The following is a 22,851-nucleotide window of genomic DNA, read 5'->3' as shown; positions in this document are numbered from 1 at the left end:
CCCCGACACACACACACACACATCCCCTGACACACACACACACACATCCCCCGACACACACACACATATCCCCCGACACACACACACACACTTCCCCCCACACACACACACATCCCCCGACACACACACACACATCCCCCGACACACACACACACAGACACACATCCCCCGACACACACACACACATCCCCCGACACACACACACATCCCCCGACACACACACACACATCCCCCCACACACACACACATCCCCCGACACACACACACACACACACACACACACACACACACACATCCCCCGACACACACACACACACACATCCCCCGACACACACACACACACACATCCCCCGACAAACACACACACACACACATCCCGCAACACACACACACATCCCCCGACAGACACACACATCCCCCGACACACACACACATCCCCCGACACACACACACATCCCCCGACACACACACACATCCGACACACACACACATCCCCCGACACACACACACACCCCGACACGCACACACACACCCCGACACACACACACACACCCCGACACACACACACCCCGACTCACACACCCCGACACACACACCCCGACACACACACACACACACCCCGACACACACACACACACACACACACACCTCGACACACACACACACACACCCCGACACACAGACACATCCCCCGACACACACACACACACATCCTCCGACACACACACACACATTCCCCGACACACACACACACATCCCCCGACACACACACACACACATCCCCCGACACACACACACACATTCCCCGACACACACACACACATTCCCCGACACACACACACACATCCCCCGACACACACACACACATCCTCCGACACACACACACACATCCTCCGACACACACACACACATCCTCCGACACACACACACACATCCTCCGACACACACACACACATCCTCCAACACACACACACACACATCCCCCTACACACACACATCCCTGACACACACACCCATCCCCGACACACACACACACAGACATCGGCCGACACACACACACACACACACACACACATCCCCCGACACACGCACACACACATCCCCCGACACACGCACACACACATCCCGACACACCACACACACATCCCCCGACACACGCACACACATCCCCCAACACACGCACACACACATGCCCCGAGACACGCACATACACATCCCCCGACACACCACACACACATCCCCCGACACACGCACACACATCCCCCGACACACACGCACACATCCCCCGACACACACACACACACATCCCCCGACACACACACACACACATCCCCCGACACACGCACACACACATCCCCCGACACACACACACACACACATCCCCCGACACACACACACACACACACACACATCCCCCGACACACACACACGCACACACACATCCCCCGACACACACACACACATCCCCCGACACACACACACACACATCCCCCGACAAACACACACACACACATCCCCCGACACACACACACACATCCCCCGACACACACACACACACATCCCCCGACACACACACACACACACATCCCCCGACACACACACACATACACACACATCCCCCGACAAACACACACACACACACACATCCCCCGACACACACACACACACACACACATCCCCCGACACACACACACACACATCCCCCGACACACACACACACACACACATCCCCCGACACACACACACACACACACATCCCCCGACACACACACACACATCCCCCGACACGCACACACATCTCGCGACACGCACACACATCCCCCGACACGCACACACATCGCCCGACACGCACACACATCCACCGACACGCACACACATCCCCCGACACGGACACACACACACATCCACCGACACCCACACACACATCCCCCGACACACACACATCCCCCGACACACACACACACCCACCGACACACACACATACCCACCGACACACACACACACATCCCACGACACACACACACATCCCCCGACACACACACACATCCCCCGACACACACACACATCCCCCGACACACACACACACACACACATCCCCAGACACACACACACACACACATCCCCCTACACACACACACATCCCCCGACACACAGACACACAAATCCCCCGACACACACACACACACCCTCTGACACACACACACACATCCTCCGACACACACACACACACCCTCCGACACAGACACACAAACACACACACACATCCTCCGACATACACACACACATCCTCCGACACACACGCACACATCCTCCGACACACACACACACACACACACATCCCACCGACACACACACATCCCTGACACACACACCCATCCCCCGACACACACACACACACACAGACACACACACACACACACACACACACACACACACACATCCCCCGACACACACACACACACACACACACACACACACACACATCCCCCGACACACGCACACACACATCCCCCGACACACGCACACACACATCCCCGACACACGCACACACACATCCCCCAACACACGCACACACACATCCCCCGACACACGCGCACACACATCCCCCGACACAAGCGCACACACATTCCCCGACACACCACACACACATCCCCCGACACACGCGCACACACATTCCCCGACACACACACACACACATCCCCCGACAAACACACACACACACGTCCCCCGACACACACACACACACATCCCCCGACACACACACACACACACACATCCCCCGAAACACACACACACACACACATCCCTCGACACACACACACACATCCCCCGACACACACACACACACATCCCCCGACACACACACACACACACACACACACACACACATCCCCCGACACACACACACACACATCCCCCGACACACACACACACACACACATCCCCCGACACACACACACATCCCCCGACACACACACACACACACATCCCCCGACACACACACACACACACATCCCCCGACACACACACACACACACATCCCCCGACACACACACACACACACATCCCCCGACACACACACACACACACACATCCCCCGACACACACACACACACACATCCCCCGACACACACACACACACATCCCCCGACACACACACACACACATCCCCCGACACACACACACACCCCCCCAAACACACACACATCACCCGACACACACACATACATCCCCCGACACACACACACACATCCCCCGACACACACACACACACACACACACACACACACACACATCCCCCGACACACACACACACACATCCCCCGACACACCCACACATCCCCCCACACACACACACACATCTCCCCACACACACACACATCCCCCGACACACACACACATCCCCCGACACACACACACACACATCCCCCGACACACACACACACACACACACACACATCCCCCGACACACACACACACACACATCCCCCGACACACACACACACATCCCCCGACACACGCACACATCCTCCGACACGCGCACACATCCCCCGACACGCGCACACATCCCCCGACACGCGCACACACACCCCGACACGCGCACACACACCCCGACACGCGCACACACACCCCGACACGCGCACACACACCCCGACACGCGCACACACACCCCGACACGCGCACACACTCCCCGACACACACACACACCCCCCGACACACACACACATCCCCCGACACACACACACATCCCCCGACACACACACACATCCCCCGACACACACACACACATATCCCCCGACACACACACACACACATCCCCCGACACACACACACACACATCCCCCGACACACACACACATCCCCCGACACACACACACACATCCCCCGACACACACACACACCCACCGACACACACACACACCCACCGACACACACACACACCCACCGACAAACACACACACATCCCACCACACACACACACACACATCCCCCGAGACACGCGCACACACATCCCCCGACACACGCGCACACACATCCCTCGACACGCGCACACACATTCCCCGACACACCACACACACATCCCACGACACACACACACACATCCCCCGACACACACACACACACGTCCCCCGACACACACACACACACACATCCCCCGACACACACACACACACACATCCCCCGACACACACACACACACACACATCCCCCGACACACACACACACACACATCCCCCGACACACACACACACACACACATCCCCCGACACACACACACACACACATCCCCCGACACACACACACACACACATCCCCCGACACACACTCACACACACACACATCCCCCGACACACACACACATCCCCCGACACACACACACATCCCCCGACACACACACACACACACATCCCCCGACACACACACACACACACATCCCCCGACACACCCACACACACACACACATCCCCCGACACACACACACACACACACATCTCCCGACACACACACACACATATCCCCCGACACACACACACACACATCCCCCGATACACACACACACACATCCCCCCACACACACACAAATCCCCCGACACACACACACACATCCCCCGACACACACACACACACATCCCCCGACACACACACACACATCCCCCGACACACACACACATCTCCCCACACACACACACACACATCCCCCCACACACACACACATCCCCCGACACACACACACACACACACACACATCCCCCGACACACACACACACACACACATCCCCCGACACACACACACACACACACATCCCTCGACACACACACACATCCCCCGACACACACACACATCCCCCGACACACACACACATCCCCCGACACACACACACATCCACCGACACACACACACATCCACCGACACACACACACACCCCGACACGCACACACACACCCCGACACGCACACACACACACCCCGACACGCACACACACACAGACCGACACACACACACCCCGACACACACACACACACACACCCCGACACACACACACACACACCCCGACACACACACACATCCCCCGACACACACACACACACATCCCCCGACACACACACACACATCCCCCGACAGACACACACACATCCCCCGACACACACACACACATCCCCCGACACACACACACATCCCCCGACACACACACACATCCCCCGACACACACACATCCCCCGACACACACACACACACACACACACACACACACACACACACACACACACACACACACACATCCCCCGACACACACACACACATACACATCCCCCGACAAACAGAAACACACACACATTCCCCGACACACACACACACATCCCACGACACACACACACACATCCCCCAACACACACACACACACATCCCCCGACACACACACACACACACACATCCCCCGACACACACACACACACACACATCCCCCGACACACACACACACACACATCCCCCGACACACACACACACACATCCCCCGACACACACACACACACATCCCCCGACACACACACACACATCCTCCGACACACACACACACATCCTCCGACACACACACACGCATCCTCCGACACACACACACGCATCCTCCGACACACACACATGCACCCTCCGACACACACACACGCACCCTCCGACACAGACACATACACACACATCCTCCGACACACACACACACATCCTCCGACACACACACACACATCCTCCGACACACACACACACACATCCCCCGACACACACACGCACACACACACACATCCCCCGACACACACACGCACACACACACACATCCCCCGACACACACACGCACACACACACACATCCCCCGACACACGCACACACACATCCCCCGACACAAACACACATCCCCCGACACACACACACATCCCCCGACACACACACACACACATCCCCCGACACACACACACACACATCCCCCGACACACACACACACGCATCCCCCGACACACACACACACGCATCCCCCGACACACACACACACACATCCCCCGACACACACACACACACATCCCCCGACACACACACACACCTCCCCCGACACACACACACAACTCCCCCGACACACACACACACCTCCCCCGACACACACACACACATCCCCCGACACACACACACACATCCCCCGACACACACACACACATCCCCCGACACACACACACACATCCCCCGACACACACACACACATCCCCCGACACACACACACATCCCCCGGTACACGCGCACACACATCTCCCGACACACGCGCACACACATCCCACGACACACGCGCGCACACATTCCCCGACACACCACACACACATCCCCCGACACACACACACACACATCCCCCGACACACACACACACACGTCCCCCGACACACACACACACACATCCCCCGACACACACACACACATCCCCCGACACACACACACACACACATCCCCCGACACACACACACACACACACATCCCCCGACACACACACACACACACATCCCCCGACACACACACACACACACATCCCCCGACACACACACACACACACACATCCCCCGACACACACTCACACACACACACACACACACATCCCCCGACACACACACCCCCCTGACACACACACCCCCCTGACACACACACCCCCGACACACACACACCCCTGACACACACAACCCCACTGACACACACACGCACCCCCACTGACACACACACACATCCCCACTGACACACACACACACACCCCCACTGACACACATACAAACACCCCCACTGACACACAAACACACACCCCCACTGACACACACACACACACCCACTGACACACACACACACCCCCACTGACACACACACACACACTCCCCCACTGACACACACACACACACCCCCACTGACACACACACACCCCCACTGACACACACACACCCCACTGACACACACACACCCCTACTGACACACACACCCCTACTGACACACACACCCCTACTGACACACACACCCCCACTGATACACACACCCCCACCCCCACTGACACACACACACACACCCCCACTGACACACACACACACACCCCCACTGACACACACACACACACCCCCACTGACACTCACACACACACCCCCACTGACACACACCCACACACCCCCACTGACACACACCCACCATTGACACACACACACACACACACCCACCACTGACACACACACACACCCTCCACTGACACACCCACACACCCCCCACTGATATACACACAAACCTTACTGACAGACACACAGACCTTAATGACACACACACACAGACCTTACTGACACACACACACAGACCTTACTGACACACACACACACCCTACTAACACACACACACACACCCCCACTGACACACACACCCCCACTGACGCACACACCCCCACTGACACACACACACACCCCTACTGATACACATACACACACCCCTACTGACACATATACACACACCCCTACTGACACACATACACACACCCCCACTGACACGCATACACACACCCCCACTGACACACATACACACACCCCCACTGACACACACACACCCCCGCCCCCACTGACACACACACACACACCCCTACTGACACACACCCCCACTGACACACACACCCCCACTGACACACACACCCCCACTGACACACACACCCCCACTGACACACACACACCCACTGACACACACACCCCCACCCCCACTGACACACACACACACACCCCCACTGACACACACATCCCACTGACACACACACACACACCCCACTGACACACACACACACCCCACTGACACACATACACACACCCCCCTGACACACACACCCAACTGACACACACCCCCACTGACACACATACACACACCCCCACTGACACACATACACACACCCCCACTGACACACACACACACGCCCCCCACTGACACACACACACACGCCCCCCACTGACACACACACACACGCCCCCCACTCACACACACACACGACCCCCACTGACACACACACACGACCCCCACTGACACACACACCCCCACCCCCACTGACACACACCCACCATTGACACACACACACACCCACCACTGACACACACACACACCCCCCACTGACACACACACACACCCCCCACTGACACACACACACACCCCCCACTGATATACACACAAACCTTACTGACACACACACAGACCTTACTGACACACACACACAGACCTTACTGACACACACACACACACATCACCCGACACACACACACACACACATCCCCCGACACACACACACACACACACATCCCCCGACACACACACACACACACACATCCCCCGGCACACACACACACACACATCCCCCGACACACACACACACACACATCCCCCGACACACACACACATCCCCCGACACACACACACACACACATCCCCCGACACACACACACACACACATCCCCCGACACACACACACACACACATCCCCTCACACACACACACACACACACACACACACACACACATCCCCCGACACACACACACACACACACACACATCCCCCGACACACACACACACATATCCCCCGACACACACACACACATCCCCCGACACACACACACACACATCCCCCCCCACACACACACACACATCCCCCCACACACACACATCCCCCGACACACACACACACACACACACATCCCCCGACACACACACACACACATCCCCCGACACAGACACACACACACATCCCCCGACACACACACACATCCCCCGACACACACACACATCCCCCGACACACACACACATCCCCCGACACACACACACATCCCCCGACACACACACACACCCCGACACGCACACACACACCCCCACTGACACACACACCCCCACTGACACACACACACCCCACTGACACACACACACCCCTACTGACACACACACCCCTACTGACACACACACCCCTACTGACACACACACCCCCACTGACACACACACCCCCACCCCCACTGACACACACACACACACTCCCACTGACACACACACACACACCCCCACTGACACACACACACACACCCCCACTGACACTCACACACACACCCCCACTGACACACACCCACACACCCCCAATGACACACACCCACCATTGACACACACACACACACCCACCACTGACACACACACACACCCCCCACTGACACACACACCCACCCCCCACTGATATACACACAAACCTTACTGACAGACACACAGACCTTAATGACACACACACACAGACCTTACTGACACACACACACACCCTACTAACACACACACACACACCCCCACTGACACACACACCCCCACTGACACACACACACACCCCTACTGACACACATACACACACCCCTACTGACACACATACACACACCCCTACTGACACACATACACACACCCCCACTGACACACATACACACACCCCCACTGACACACATACACACACCCCCACTGACACACATACACACACCCCCACTGACACACACACACCCCCGCCCCCACTGACACACACACACACACCCCTACTGACACACACCCCCACTGACACACACACCCCCACTGACACACACACCCCCACTGACACACACACACCCACTGACACACACACCCCCACCCCCACTGACACACACACACACCCCCACTGACACACACATCCCACTGACGCACACACACACACCCCACTGACACACACACACACCCCACTGACACACATACACACACCCCCCTGACACACACACCCAACTGACACACACCCCCACTGACACACATACACACACCCCCACTGACACACATACACACACCCCCACTGACACACACACACACGCCCCCCACTGACACACACACACGCCCCCCACTGACACACACACCCCCACTGACACACACACCCCCACCCCCACTGACACACACCCACCATTGACACACACACACACCCCCACTGACACACACCCACCATTGACACACACACACACCCACCACTGACACACACACACACCCCCCACTGACACACACACCCCCCACTGACACACACACACACCCCCCACTGATATACACACAAACCTTACTGACACACACACAGACCTTACTGACACACACACACAGACCTTACTGACACACACACACACACATCACCCGACACACACACACACACACATCCCCCGACACACACACACACACACACACACACACACACACACACACACACATCCCCCGACACACACACACACACACACATCCCCCGACACACACACACACACACACATCCCCCGACACACACACACACACATCCCCCGACACACACACACACACACATCCCCCGACACACACACACACACACATCCCCCGACACACACACACATCCCCCGACACACACACACATCCCCCGACACACACACACACCCCGACACGCACACACACACCCCGACACACACACCGACACACACACCCTGACACACACACACACACACACCCCGACACACACACACACACACCCCGACACACACACACATCCCCCGACACACACACACACACATCCCCCGACACACACACACACATCCCCCGACACACACACACACATCCCCCGACACACACACACACGTCCCCCGACACACACACACGTCCCCCGACACACACACACACATCCCCCGACACACACACACACATCCCCCGACACACACACACATCCCCCCACACACACACACATCCCCCGACACACACACACATCCCCCGACACACACACATGCCTCGACACACACACATCCCCCGACACACACACACACACACACACACACACACATCCCCCGACACACACACACACACATACACATCCCCCGACAAACAGAAACACACACACATTCCCCGACACACACACACACATCTCACGACACACACACACACACCCCCTGACACACACACCACACAGAGACTCACACACACCCCAATAACACTCACATACACCCCACTGACACACACACGCATACACCCCGCTGACGCACACACACATACACCCCGCTGACGCACACACACACACCCACCGACACACACACACACATTCCCGACACACACACACATCCCCCGACACACACACACACATCCCCCGACACACACACACACACACATCCCCCGACACACACACACACACACACACATCCCCCGACACACACACACACACACATCCCCCGACACACACACACACATCCCCCGACACACACACACAATCCCCCGACACACACACACACACATCCCCCGACACACACACACACACATCCCCCGACACACACACACACATCCTCCGCCACACACACACACACCCTCCGACACACACACACACATCCTCCGACACACACACACGCATCCTCCGACACACACACACACATCCTCCGACACACACACACACACATCCCCCGACACACACACACACACATCCCCCGACACACACACACATCCCTGACACACACACCCATCCCCCGACACACACACACACACACATCCCCCGACACACACACACACATCCCCCGACACACACACACACATCCCCCGACACACACACACACACATCCCCCGACACACACACACACACATCCCCCGACACACACACACACACATCCCCCGACACACACACACACACATCCCCCGACACACACACACACACATCCCCCGACACACACACACACATCCCCCGACACACACACACACATCCCCCGACACACACACACACATCCCCCGACACACACACACACACACATCCCCCGACACACACACACACATCCCCCGACACACACACACACATCCCCCGACACACACACACACACATCCCCCGACACACACACACATCCCCCGACACACACACACATCCCCCGACACACACACACATCCCCCGACACACACACACACACACATCCCCCGACACACACACACACACATCCCCCGACACACACACACACACATACACAACCCCCGACAAACAGAAACACACACACATTCCCCGACACACACACACACACATCCCACGACACACGCATACACACACACACACCCCCTGACACACACACCACACAGAGACTCACACACACCCCAATAACACTCACATACACCCCACTGACACACACACGCATACACCCCGCTGACGCACACACACATACACCCCGCTGACGCACACACACACACCCCCCGACACACACACCCCCCTGACACACACACCCCCCTGACACACACACCCCCACTGACACACACACGCACCCCCACTGACACACACACGCATCCCCACTGACACACACACACACACCCCCACTGACACACATACACACACACCCACTGACACACAAACACACACCCCCACTGACACACACACACACACGCACACACCCACTGACACACACACACACACCCCCACTGACACACACACACACACTCCCCCACTGACACACACACACACACCCCCACTGACACACACACACCCCTACTGACACACACACCCCTACTGACACACACACCCCTACTGACACACACACCCCCACTGACACACACACCCCCACCACCACTGACACACACACACACACCCCCACTGACACACACACACACACCCCCACTGACACACACCCACACACCCCCACTGACACACACCCACCATTGACACACACACACACACCCACCACTGACACACACACACACCCCCCACTGACACACACACCCACCCCCCACTGATATACACACAAACCTTACTGACAGACACACAGACCTTAATGACACACACACACAGACCTTACTGACACACACACACACCCTAACACACACACACACACCCCCACTGACACACACACCCCCACTGACACACACACACACCCCTACTGACACACATACACACACCCCTACTGACACACATACACACACCCCTACTGACACACATACACACACCCCCACTGACACACATACACACACCCCCACTGACACACATACACACACCCCCACTGACACACATACACACACCCCCACTGACACACACACACCCCCACCCCCACTGACACACACACACACACCCCTACTGACACACACCCCCACTGACACACACACCCCCACTGACACACACACCCCCACTGACACACACACACCCACTGACACACACACCCCCACCCCCACTGACACACACACACACCCCCACTGACACACACACCCCACTGACACACACACACACACCCCACTGACACACACACACACCCCACTGACACACATACACACACCCCCCTGACACACACACCCAACTGACACACACCCCCACTGACACACATACACACACCCCCACTGACACACATACACACACCCCCACTGACACACACACACACGCCCCCCACTGACACACACACACGACCCCCACTGACACACACACCCCCACTGACACACACACCCCCACCCCCACTGACACACACCCACCATTGACACACACACACACCCCCACTGACACACACCCACCATTGACACACACACACACCCACCACTGACACACACACACACCCCCCACTGACACACACACACACCCCCCACTGACACACACACACACCCCCCACTGACACACACACCGACCCCCCACTGATATACACACAAACCTTACTGACACACACACAGACCTTAATGACACACACACACAGACCTTACTGACACACACACACAGACCTTACTGACACACACACACGCCCCCCCACTGACACACGCCCCCCCACTAACACACACACACGCCCCCCCACTGACACACACACACGCCCCCCCACTGACACACACACACCCCGACACACACACACACTCCCCGACACACACACACACACTCCCCGACACACACACACACCCACCGACACACACACACACATCCCCCGACACACACACACACATCCGCCGACACACACACACAACCCCCGACACACACACACATCCCCCGACACACACACACACACACACATCCCCCGACACACACACACACACATCCCCCGACACTCACACACAAATCCCGCGACACTCACACACACATCCCGCGACACACACACACATCCCCCGACACACACACACACATCCTCCGACACACACACACACACCCTCCGACACACACACACACACCCTCCGACACACACACACACACCCTCCGACACAGACACACACACATCCCCCGACACACACACACACACACACATCCCCCGACACACACACACACACATACACATCCCCCGACAAACAGAAACACACACACATTCCCCGACACACACACACACATCTCACGACACACACACACACACCCCCTGACACACACACCACACAGAGACTCACACACACCCCAATAACACTCACATACACCCCACTGACACACACACGCATACACCCCGCTGACGCACACACACATACACCCCGCTGACGCACACACACACACCCACCGACACACACACACACATTCCCGACACACACACACATCCCCCGACACACACACACACATCCCCCGACACACACACACACACACATCCCCCGACACACACACACACACACACACATCCCCCGACACACACACACACACACACACATCCCCCGACACACACACACACACACATCCCCCGACACACACACACACATCCCCCGACACACACACACAATCCCCCGACACACACACACACACATCCCCCGACACACACACACACACATCCCCCGACACACACACACACATCCTCCGCCACACACACACACACCCTCCGACACACACACACACATCCTCCGACACACACACACGCATCCTCCGACACACACACACACATCCTCCGACACACACACACACACATCCCCCGACACACACACACATCCCTGACACACACACCCATCCCCCGACACACACACACACACACATCCCCCGACACACACACACACATCCCCCGACACACACACACACATCCCCCGACACACACACACACACATCCCCCGACACACACACACACACATCCCCCGACACACACACACACACATCCCCCGACACACACACACACACATCCCCCGACACACACACACACACATCCCCCGACACACACACACACACATCCCCCGACACACACACACACATCCCCCGACACACACACACACATCCCCCGACACACACACACACACACATCCCCCGACACACACACACACATCCCCCGACACACACACACACATCCCCCGACACACACACACACACATCCCCCGACACACACACACATCCCCCGACACACACACACATCCCCCGACACACACACACACACACATCCCCCGACACACACACACACACATCCCCCGACACACACACACACACATACACAACCCCCGACAAACAGAAACACACACACATTCCCCGACACACACACACACACATCCCACGACACACGCATACACACACACACACCCCCTGACACACACACCACACAGAGACTCACACACACCCCAATAACACTCACATACACCCCACTGACACACACACGCATACACCCCGCTGACGCACACACACATACACCCCGCTGACGCACACACACACACCCCCCGACACACACACCCCCCTGACACACACACCCCCCTGACACACACACCCCCCTGACACACACACCCCCACTGACACACACACGCACCCCCACTGACACACACACGCATCCCCACTGACACACACACACACACCCCCACTGACACACATACACACACACCCACTGACACACAAACACACACCCCCACTGACACACACACACACACGCACACACCCACTGACACACACACACACACCCCCACTGACACACACACACACACTCCCCCACTGACACACACACACACACCCCCACTGACACACACACACCCCTACTGACACACACACCCCTACTGACACACACACCCCTACTGACACACACACCCCCACTGACACACACACCCCCACCACCACTGACACACACACACACACCCCCACTGACACACACACACACACCCCCACTGACACACACCCACACACCCCCACTGACACACACCCACCATTGACACACACACACACACCCACCACTGACACACACACACACCCCCCACTGACACACACACCCACCCCCCACTGATATACACACAAACCTTACTGACAGACACACAGACCTTAATGACACACACACACAGACCTTACTGACACACACACACACCCTAACACACACACACACACCCCCACTGACACACACACCCCCACTGACACACACACACACCCCTACTGACACACATACACACACCCCTACTGACACACATACACACACCCCTACTGACACACATACACACACCCCCACTGACACACATACACACACCCCCACTGACACACATACACACACCCCCACTGACACACATACACACACCCCCACTGACACACACACACCCCCACCCCCACTGACACACACACACACACCCCTACTGACACACACCCCCACTGACACACACACCCCCACTGACACACACACCCCCACTGACACACACACACCCACTGACACACACACCCCCACCCCCACTGACACACACACACACCCCCACTGACACACACACCCCACTGACACACACACACACACCCCACTGACACACACACACACCCCACTGACACACATACACACACCCCCCTGACACACACACCCAACTGACACACACCCCCACTGACACACATACACACACCCCCACTGACACACATACACACACCCCCACTGACACACACACACACGCCCCCCACTGACACACACACACGACCCCCACTGACACACACACCCCCACTGACACACACACCCCCACCCCCACTGACACACACCCACCATTGACACACACACACACCCCCACTGACACACACCCACCATTGACACACACACACACCCACCACTGACACACACACACACCCCCCACTGACACACACACACACCCCCCACTGACACACACACACACCCCCCACTGACACACACACCGACCCCCCACTGATATACACACAAACCTTACTGACACACACACAGACCTTAATGACACACACACACAGACCTTACTGACACACACACACAGACCTTACTGACACACACACACGCCCCCCCACTGACACACGCCCCCCCACTAACACACACACACGCCCCCCCACTGACACACACACACGCCCCCCCACTGACACACACACGCCCCGACACACACACACACTCCCCGACACACACACACACACTCCCCGACACACACACACACCCACCGACACACACACACACATCCCCCGACACACACACACACATCCGCCGACACACACACACAACCCCCGACACACACACACATCCCCCGACACACACACACACACACACATCCCCCGACACACACACACACACATCCCCCGACACTCACACACAAATCCCGCGACACTCACACACACATCCCGCGACACACACACACATCCCCCGACACACACACACACATCCTCCGACACACACACACACACCCTCCGACACACACACACACACCCTCCGACACACACACACACACCCTCCGACACAGACACACACACATCCCCCGACACACACACACACACACACATCCCCCGACACACACACATCCCTGACACACACACCCATCCCCCGACACACACACACACACACACACATCCCCCGACACACACACACATTCCCCGACACGCACACACACATCCCCCGACACACACACACATCCCCCGACACACACACACATCCCCCGACACACACACACATCCCCCGACACACACACACATACACTCATCCCCCGACACACACACACACATCCCCCGACACACACACACACACACATCCCCCGACACACACACACATCCCCCGACACACACACACACATCCCCCGACACACACACACACACATCCCCCGACACACACACACATCCCCCGACACACACACACATCCCCCGACACACACACACACACACTCATCCCCCGACACACACACACACACACATCCCCCGACACACACACACACACATCCCCCGACACACACACACATCCCCCGACACACACACACACATCCCCCGACACACACACACACATCCCCCGACACACACACACATCCCCCGACACACACACACACACACTCATCCCCCGACACACACACACACACACTCATCCCCCGACACACACACACACACACATCCCCCGACACACACACACACACATCCCCCGACACACACACACACACACTCATCCCCCGACACACACACACACACACATCCCCCGACACACACACACACACATCCCCCGACACACACACACATCCCCCGACACACACACACACATCCCCCGACACACACACACACATCCCCCGACACACACACACACATCCCCCGACACACACACACATCCCCCGACACACACACACATCCCCCGACACACACACACATCCCCCGACACACACACACATCCCCCGACACACACACACACACACTCATCCCCCGACACACACACACACACACATCCCCCGACACACACACACACACACAAATCCCCCGACACACACACACATCCCCTGACACACACACACACATCCCCCGACACACACACACACATCCCCCGACACACACACACACATCCCCCGACACACACACACACACATCCCCCGACACACACACACACACATCCCCCGACACACACACACATCCCCCGACACACACACACATCCCCCGACACACACACACATCCCCCGACACACACACACACCCCCCGACACACACACACACCCCCCGACACACACACACACACATCCCCCGACACACACACACATCCCCCGACATACACACACATCCCCCGACACACACACACATCCCCCGACACACACACACATCCCCCGACACACACACACATCCCCCGACACACACACACATCCGACACACACACACATCCCCCGACACGCACACACATCCACCGACACGCACACACATCCACCGACACGCACACACATCCACCGACACGCACACACATCCCCCGACACGCACACACATCCCCCGACACACACACACTCATCCCCCGACACACACACTCATCCCCCGACACACACACATACACATCCCCCGTCAAACAGAAACACACACACATTCCCCGACACACACACACACATCCCACGACACACACACACACACACACACGACACACACACACATCCCCCGACACACACACACACATACACATCCCCCGACAAACAGAAACACACACACATTCCCCGACACACACACACACATCCCACGACACACACACACACACATGACACACACACACATCCCACGACACACACACACACACACACACACACCCCTGACACACACACCACACAGAGACTCACACACACCCCAATAACACTCACATACACCCCACTGACACACACACGCATACACCCCGCTGACGCACACACACATACACCCCGCTGACGCACACATACACATCCCCCGTCAAACAGAAACACACACACATTCCCCGACACACACACACACATCCCACGACACACACACACACACACACACGACACACACACACATCCCCCGACACACACACACACATACACATCCCCCGACAAACAGAAACACACACACATTCCCCGACACACACACACACATCCCACGACACACACACACACACATGACACACACACACATCCCACGACACACACACACACACACACACACACCCCTGACACACACACCACACAGAGACTCACACACACCCCAATAACACTCACATACACCCCACTGACACACACACGCATACACCCCGCTGACGCACACACACATACACCCCGCTGACGCACACATACACACCCCCCTGACACACACACCCCCCTGACACACACACCCCACTGACACACACACCCCCACTGACACACACACGCATCCCCACTGACACACACACACACCCCCACTGACACACACACACACACCCCCACTGACACACACACGCACCCCCACTGACACAGACACACACACCCCCACTGACACACACACACACACACCCCCACTGACGCACACACCCCCCCACTGACACACACACCCCCCCCCACTGACACGCGCACCCCCACTGACACACACACCCCTACTGACACACACACCCCTACTGACACACACACCCCCACTGACACACACACCCCCACCCCCACTAACACACACACACACACCCCCACTGACACACACACACGCACCCCACACTGACACACACACACACACACACACATGCCACTGACACACACACACACACATGCCACTGACACACACACACACATGCCACTGACACACACATACACACACACATGCCACTGACACACACACACACCCCCCACTGACACACACACACCCCCCACTGACACACACACACCCCCCACTGACACACACACAAACCCCCCACTGACACACACAAACCCCCCCACTGACATACACACAAACCTTACTGACACACACAGACCCCACTGACACACACACCCACCCCACTGACACACTCACCCACCCCACTGACATACACACACATACACCCAGCTGACGCACACACACATACACCCCGCTGACACACACACACCCCCCCTACTGAAACACACACACACCCGCTTACACACACACACACACAGCCCCCGCTGACACACACACACACACCCCCCGGTGACACACACACACACACACACACACACCCCGGTGACACACACACACCCCTGCTGACGCACAAACACACACCCCCCTGACACACACACCCCCCTGACACACACACCCCCCTGACACACACACACCCCTGACACACACACACCCCTGACACACACACACCCCTGACACACACACACTCCCACTGACACACACACACACCCCCACTGACACACACACACACCCCCATTGACACACACACACACCCCCACTGACACACATATACACACCCCCGACACACACACCCACCTGACACACACACCCCCACTGACACACATACACACACCCCCACTGATACACACACACACACCCCCACGGATACGCGCACACACACACCCCCACAGACACGCACACACACACACCCCCACGGACACGCGCACACACACCCCCACGGACACGCGCGCACACACACCCACTGGCACGCGCACACACCCTCCACTGGCACGCGCACACACCCTCCACTGGCACGCACACACACACCCTCCACTGGCACGCACACACACACCCTCCACTGGCACGCACACACACACCCTCCACTGGCACGCACACACACACCCTCCACTGGCACGCACACACACCCTCCACTGGCACGCACACACACCCTCCACTGGCACGCACACAAACCTTACTGACACACATACACACACCCCCCTGACACACACACCCAACTGACACACACCCCCACTGACACACATACACACACCCCCACTGACACACACACACACGCCCCCCACTGACACACACACACACACCCCCCACTGACACACACGCCCCCCACTGACACACACACACACACGCCCCCCACTGACACACACACACACGCCCCCCACTGACACACACACACACGCCCCCCACTGACACACACACACACACCCCCCACTGACACACACACACACGCCCCCCACTGACACACACACACACGCCCCCCACTGACACACACACACACGCCCCCCACTGACACACACACACACACCCCCCACTGACACACACACACACGCCCCCCACTGACACACACACACACGCCCCCCACTGACACACACACACACGCCCCCCACTGACACACACACACGCCCCCCCACTGACACACACACACACGGCCCCCCACTGACACACACACACGCCCCCCCACTGACACACACACACGCCCCCCCACTGACACACACACACACCGCCTACTGACACACACGCCCCCCACTGACACACCCCCTCCCCCCACTGACACCCCCCCGCCCCCACTGACACCCCCACCCCCACCGACACCCCCCCCACCCCCACCGACAACCCCCCCACGCCCACCGACAACCCCCCCTCCGCCCCCACTGACACCCCCCCCTCCGCCCCCACTGACACCCCCCCTCCCCCCACCCCCACTGACACCCCCCCTCCCCCCACCCCCACTGACACCCCCCCCTCCCCCCACCCCCGACACACACACACACACACACACACCCCCCCTACTGACACACAAATACACACGACTATTACCTCCAGGTAGTAGAGGTCCAGGGACGTGATCTGCGAGTCCAGGAAACTCTCGTATGTCTCGAAGTCATTGACAATGTTGTCCACCGCAGAGCCACTTTGCTCTTCTTCCATCTTGTTTAGCGCCGTATCCTCGGCAACGAGCACTTCCGGTTCCGGGGAGGCGGAGTCATCGAGCTTCAGTCCGACCAGAGCTGCCTCTCAGGGCAAATCATCCAGCCAGATAGACCAGCAAGAATATTACTCCACTTCTTTTCAATAGGAATTGGTTGCACTTGTGCAGCAAAGGCCGGTCAAAGTAACATAGGGAGCGAGCAGGAGACGGTGGATTAATGTTTAATTGTTTGAGCAACACAGACCTGATGGGCAGAAAGGCTTCTGAGCTGCAAATCTGTGATGCTACAGACTACAGAACCTAGTGTTATACCCCAGAAAGCCAGTTGTTGAACCATAAAACTAATATTTCAAAACCTCTTTAAGCATTTATTTTCAGAGTTATACCTCACAACAATGCATCTCTGAAACCAACAGCCACAGTTTCAGTCTGTGTCTAGTTATCCGAGCACAGATTAATTCCCCTCCCCCAACCCATGCCCATCATCTGTATACAATTAATATCTGGTGCCCACCAGCACAGCCTG

The 22,851-nt window shown here is 57.8% G+C and overlaps 1 protein-coding gene across 2 annotated transcripts in view; it reads right to left on the bottom strand.

Annotated features, from left to right (window-relative positions):
- cfap299 (cilia and flagella associated protein 299) overlaps window positions 1–22,400 on the bottom strand; it is a 969,734-nt gene extending 947,334 nt beyond the window's left edge. For both annotated transcript variants that reach the window (XM_078543845.1, XM_078543837.1), the window contains exon 1: window positions 22,214–22,400. In XM_078543845.1, the coding sequence (XP_078399971.1) occupies window positions 22,214–22,324 (111 nt within the window). In that variant the 5' untranslated portion in view covers window positions 22,325–22,400. The remainder of the gene's footprint in view (window positions 1–22,213) is intronic.
- Window positions 22,401–22,851: the final 451 nt, after the last annotated feature.

Source organism: Cetorhinus maximus, chromosome 1, assembly GCF_964194155.1.
Source record: "Cetorhinus maximus chromosome 1, sCetMax3.hap1.1, whole genome shotgun sequence".
NCBI lineage: Eukaryota > Metazoa > Chordata > Chondrichthyes > Lamniformes > Cetorhinidae > Cetorhinus > Cetorhinus maximus.
This window is presented reverse-complemented; position numbering and strand designations above follow the sequence as displayed.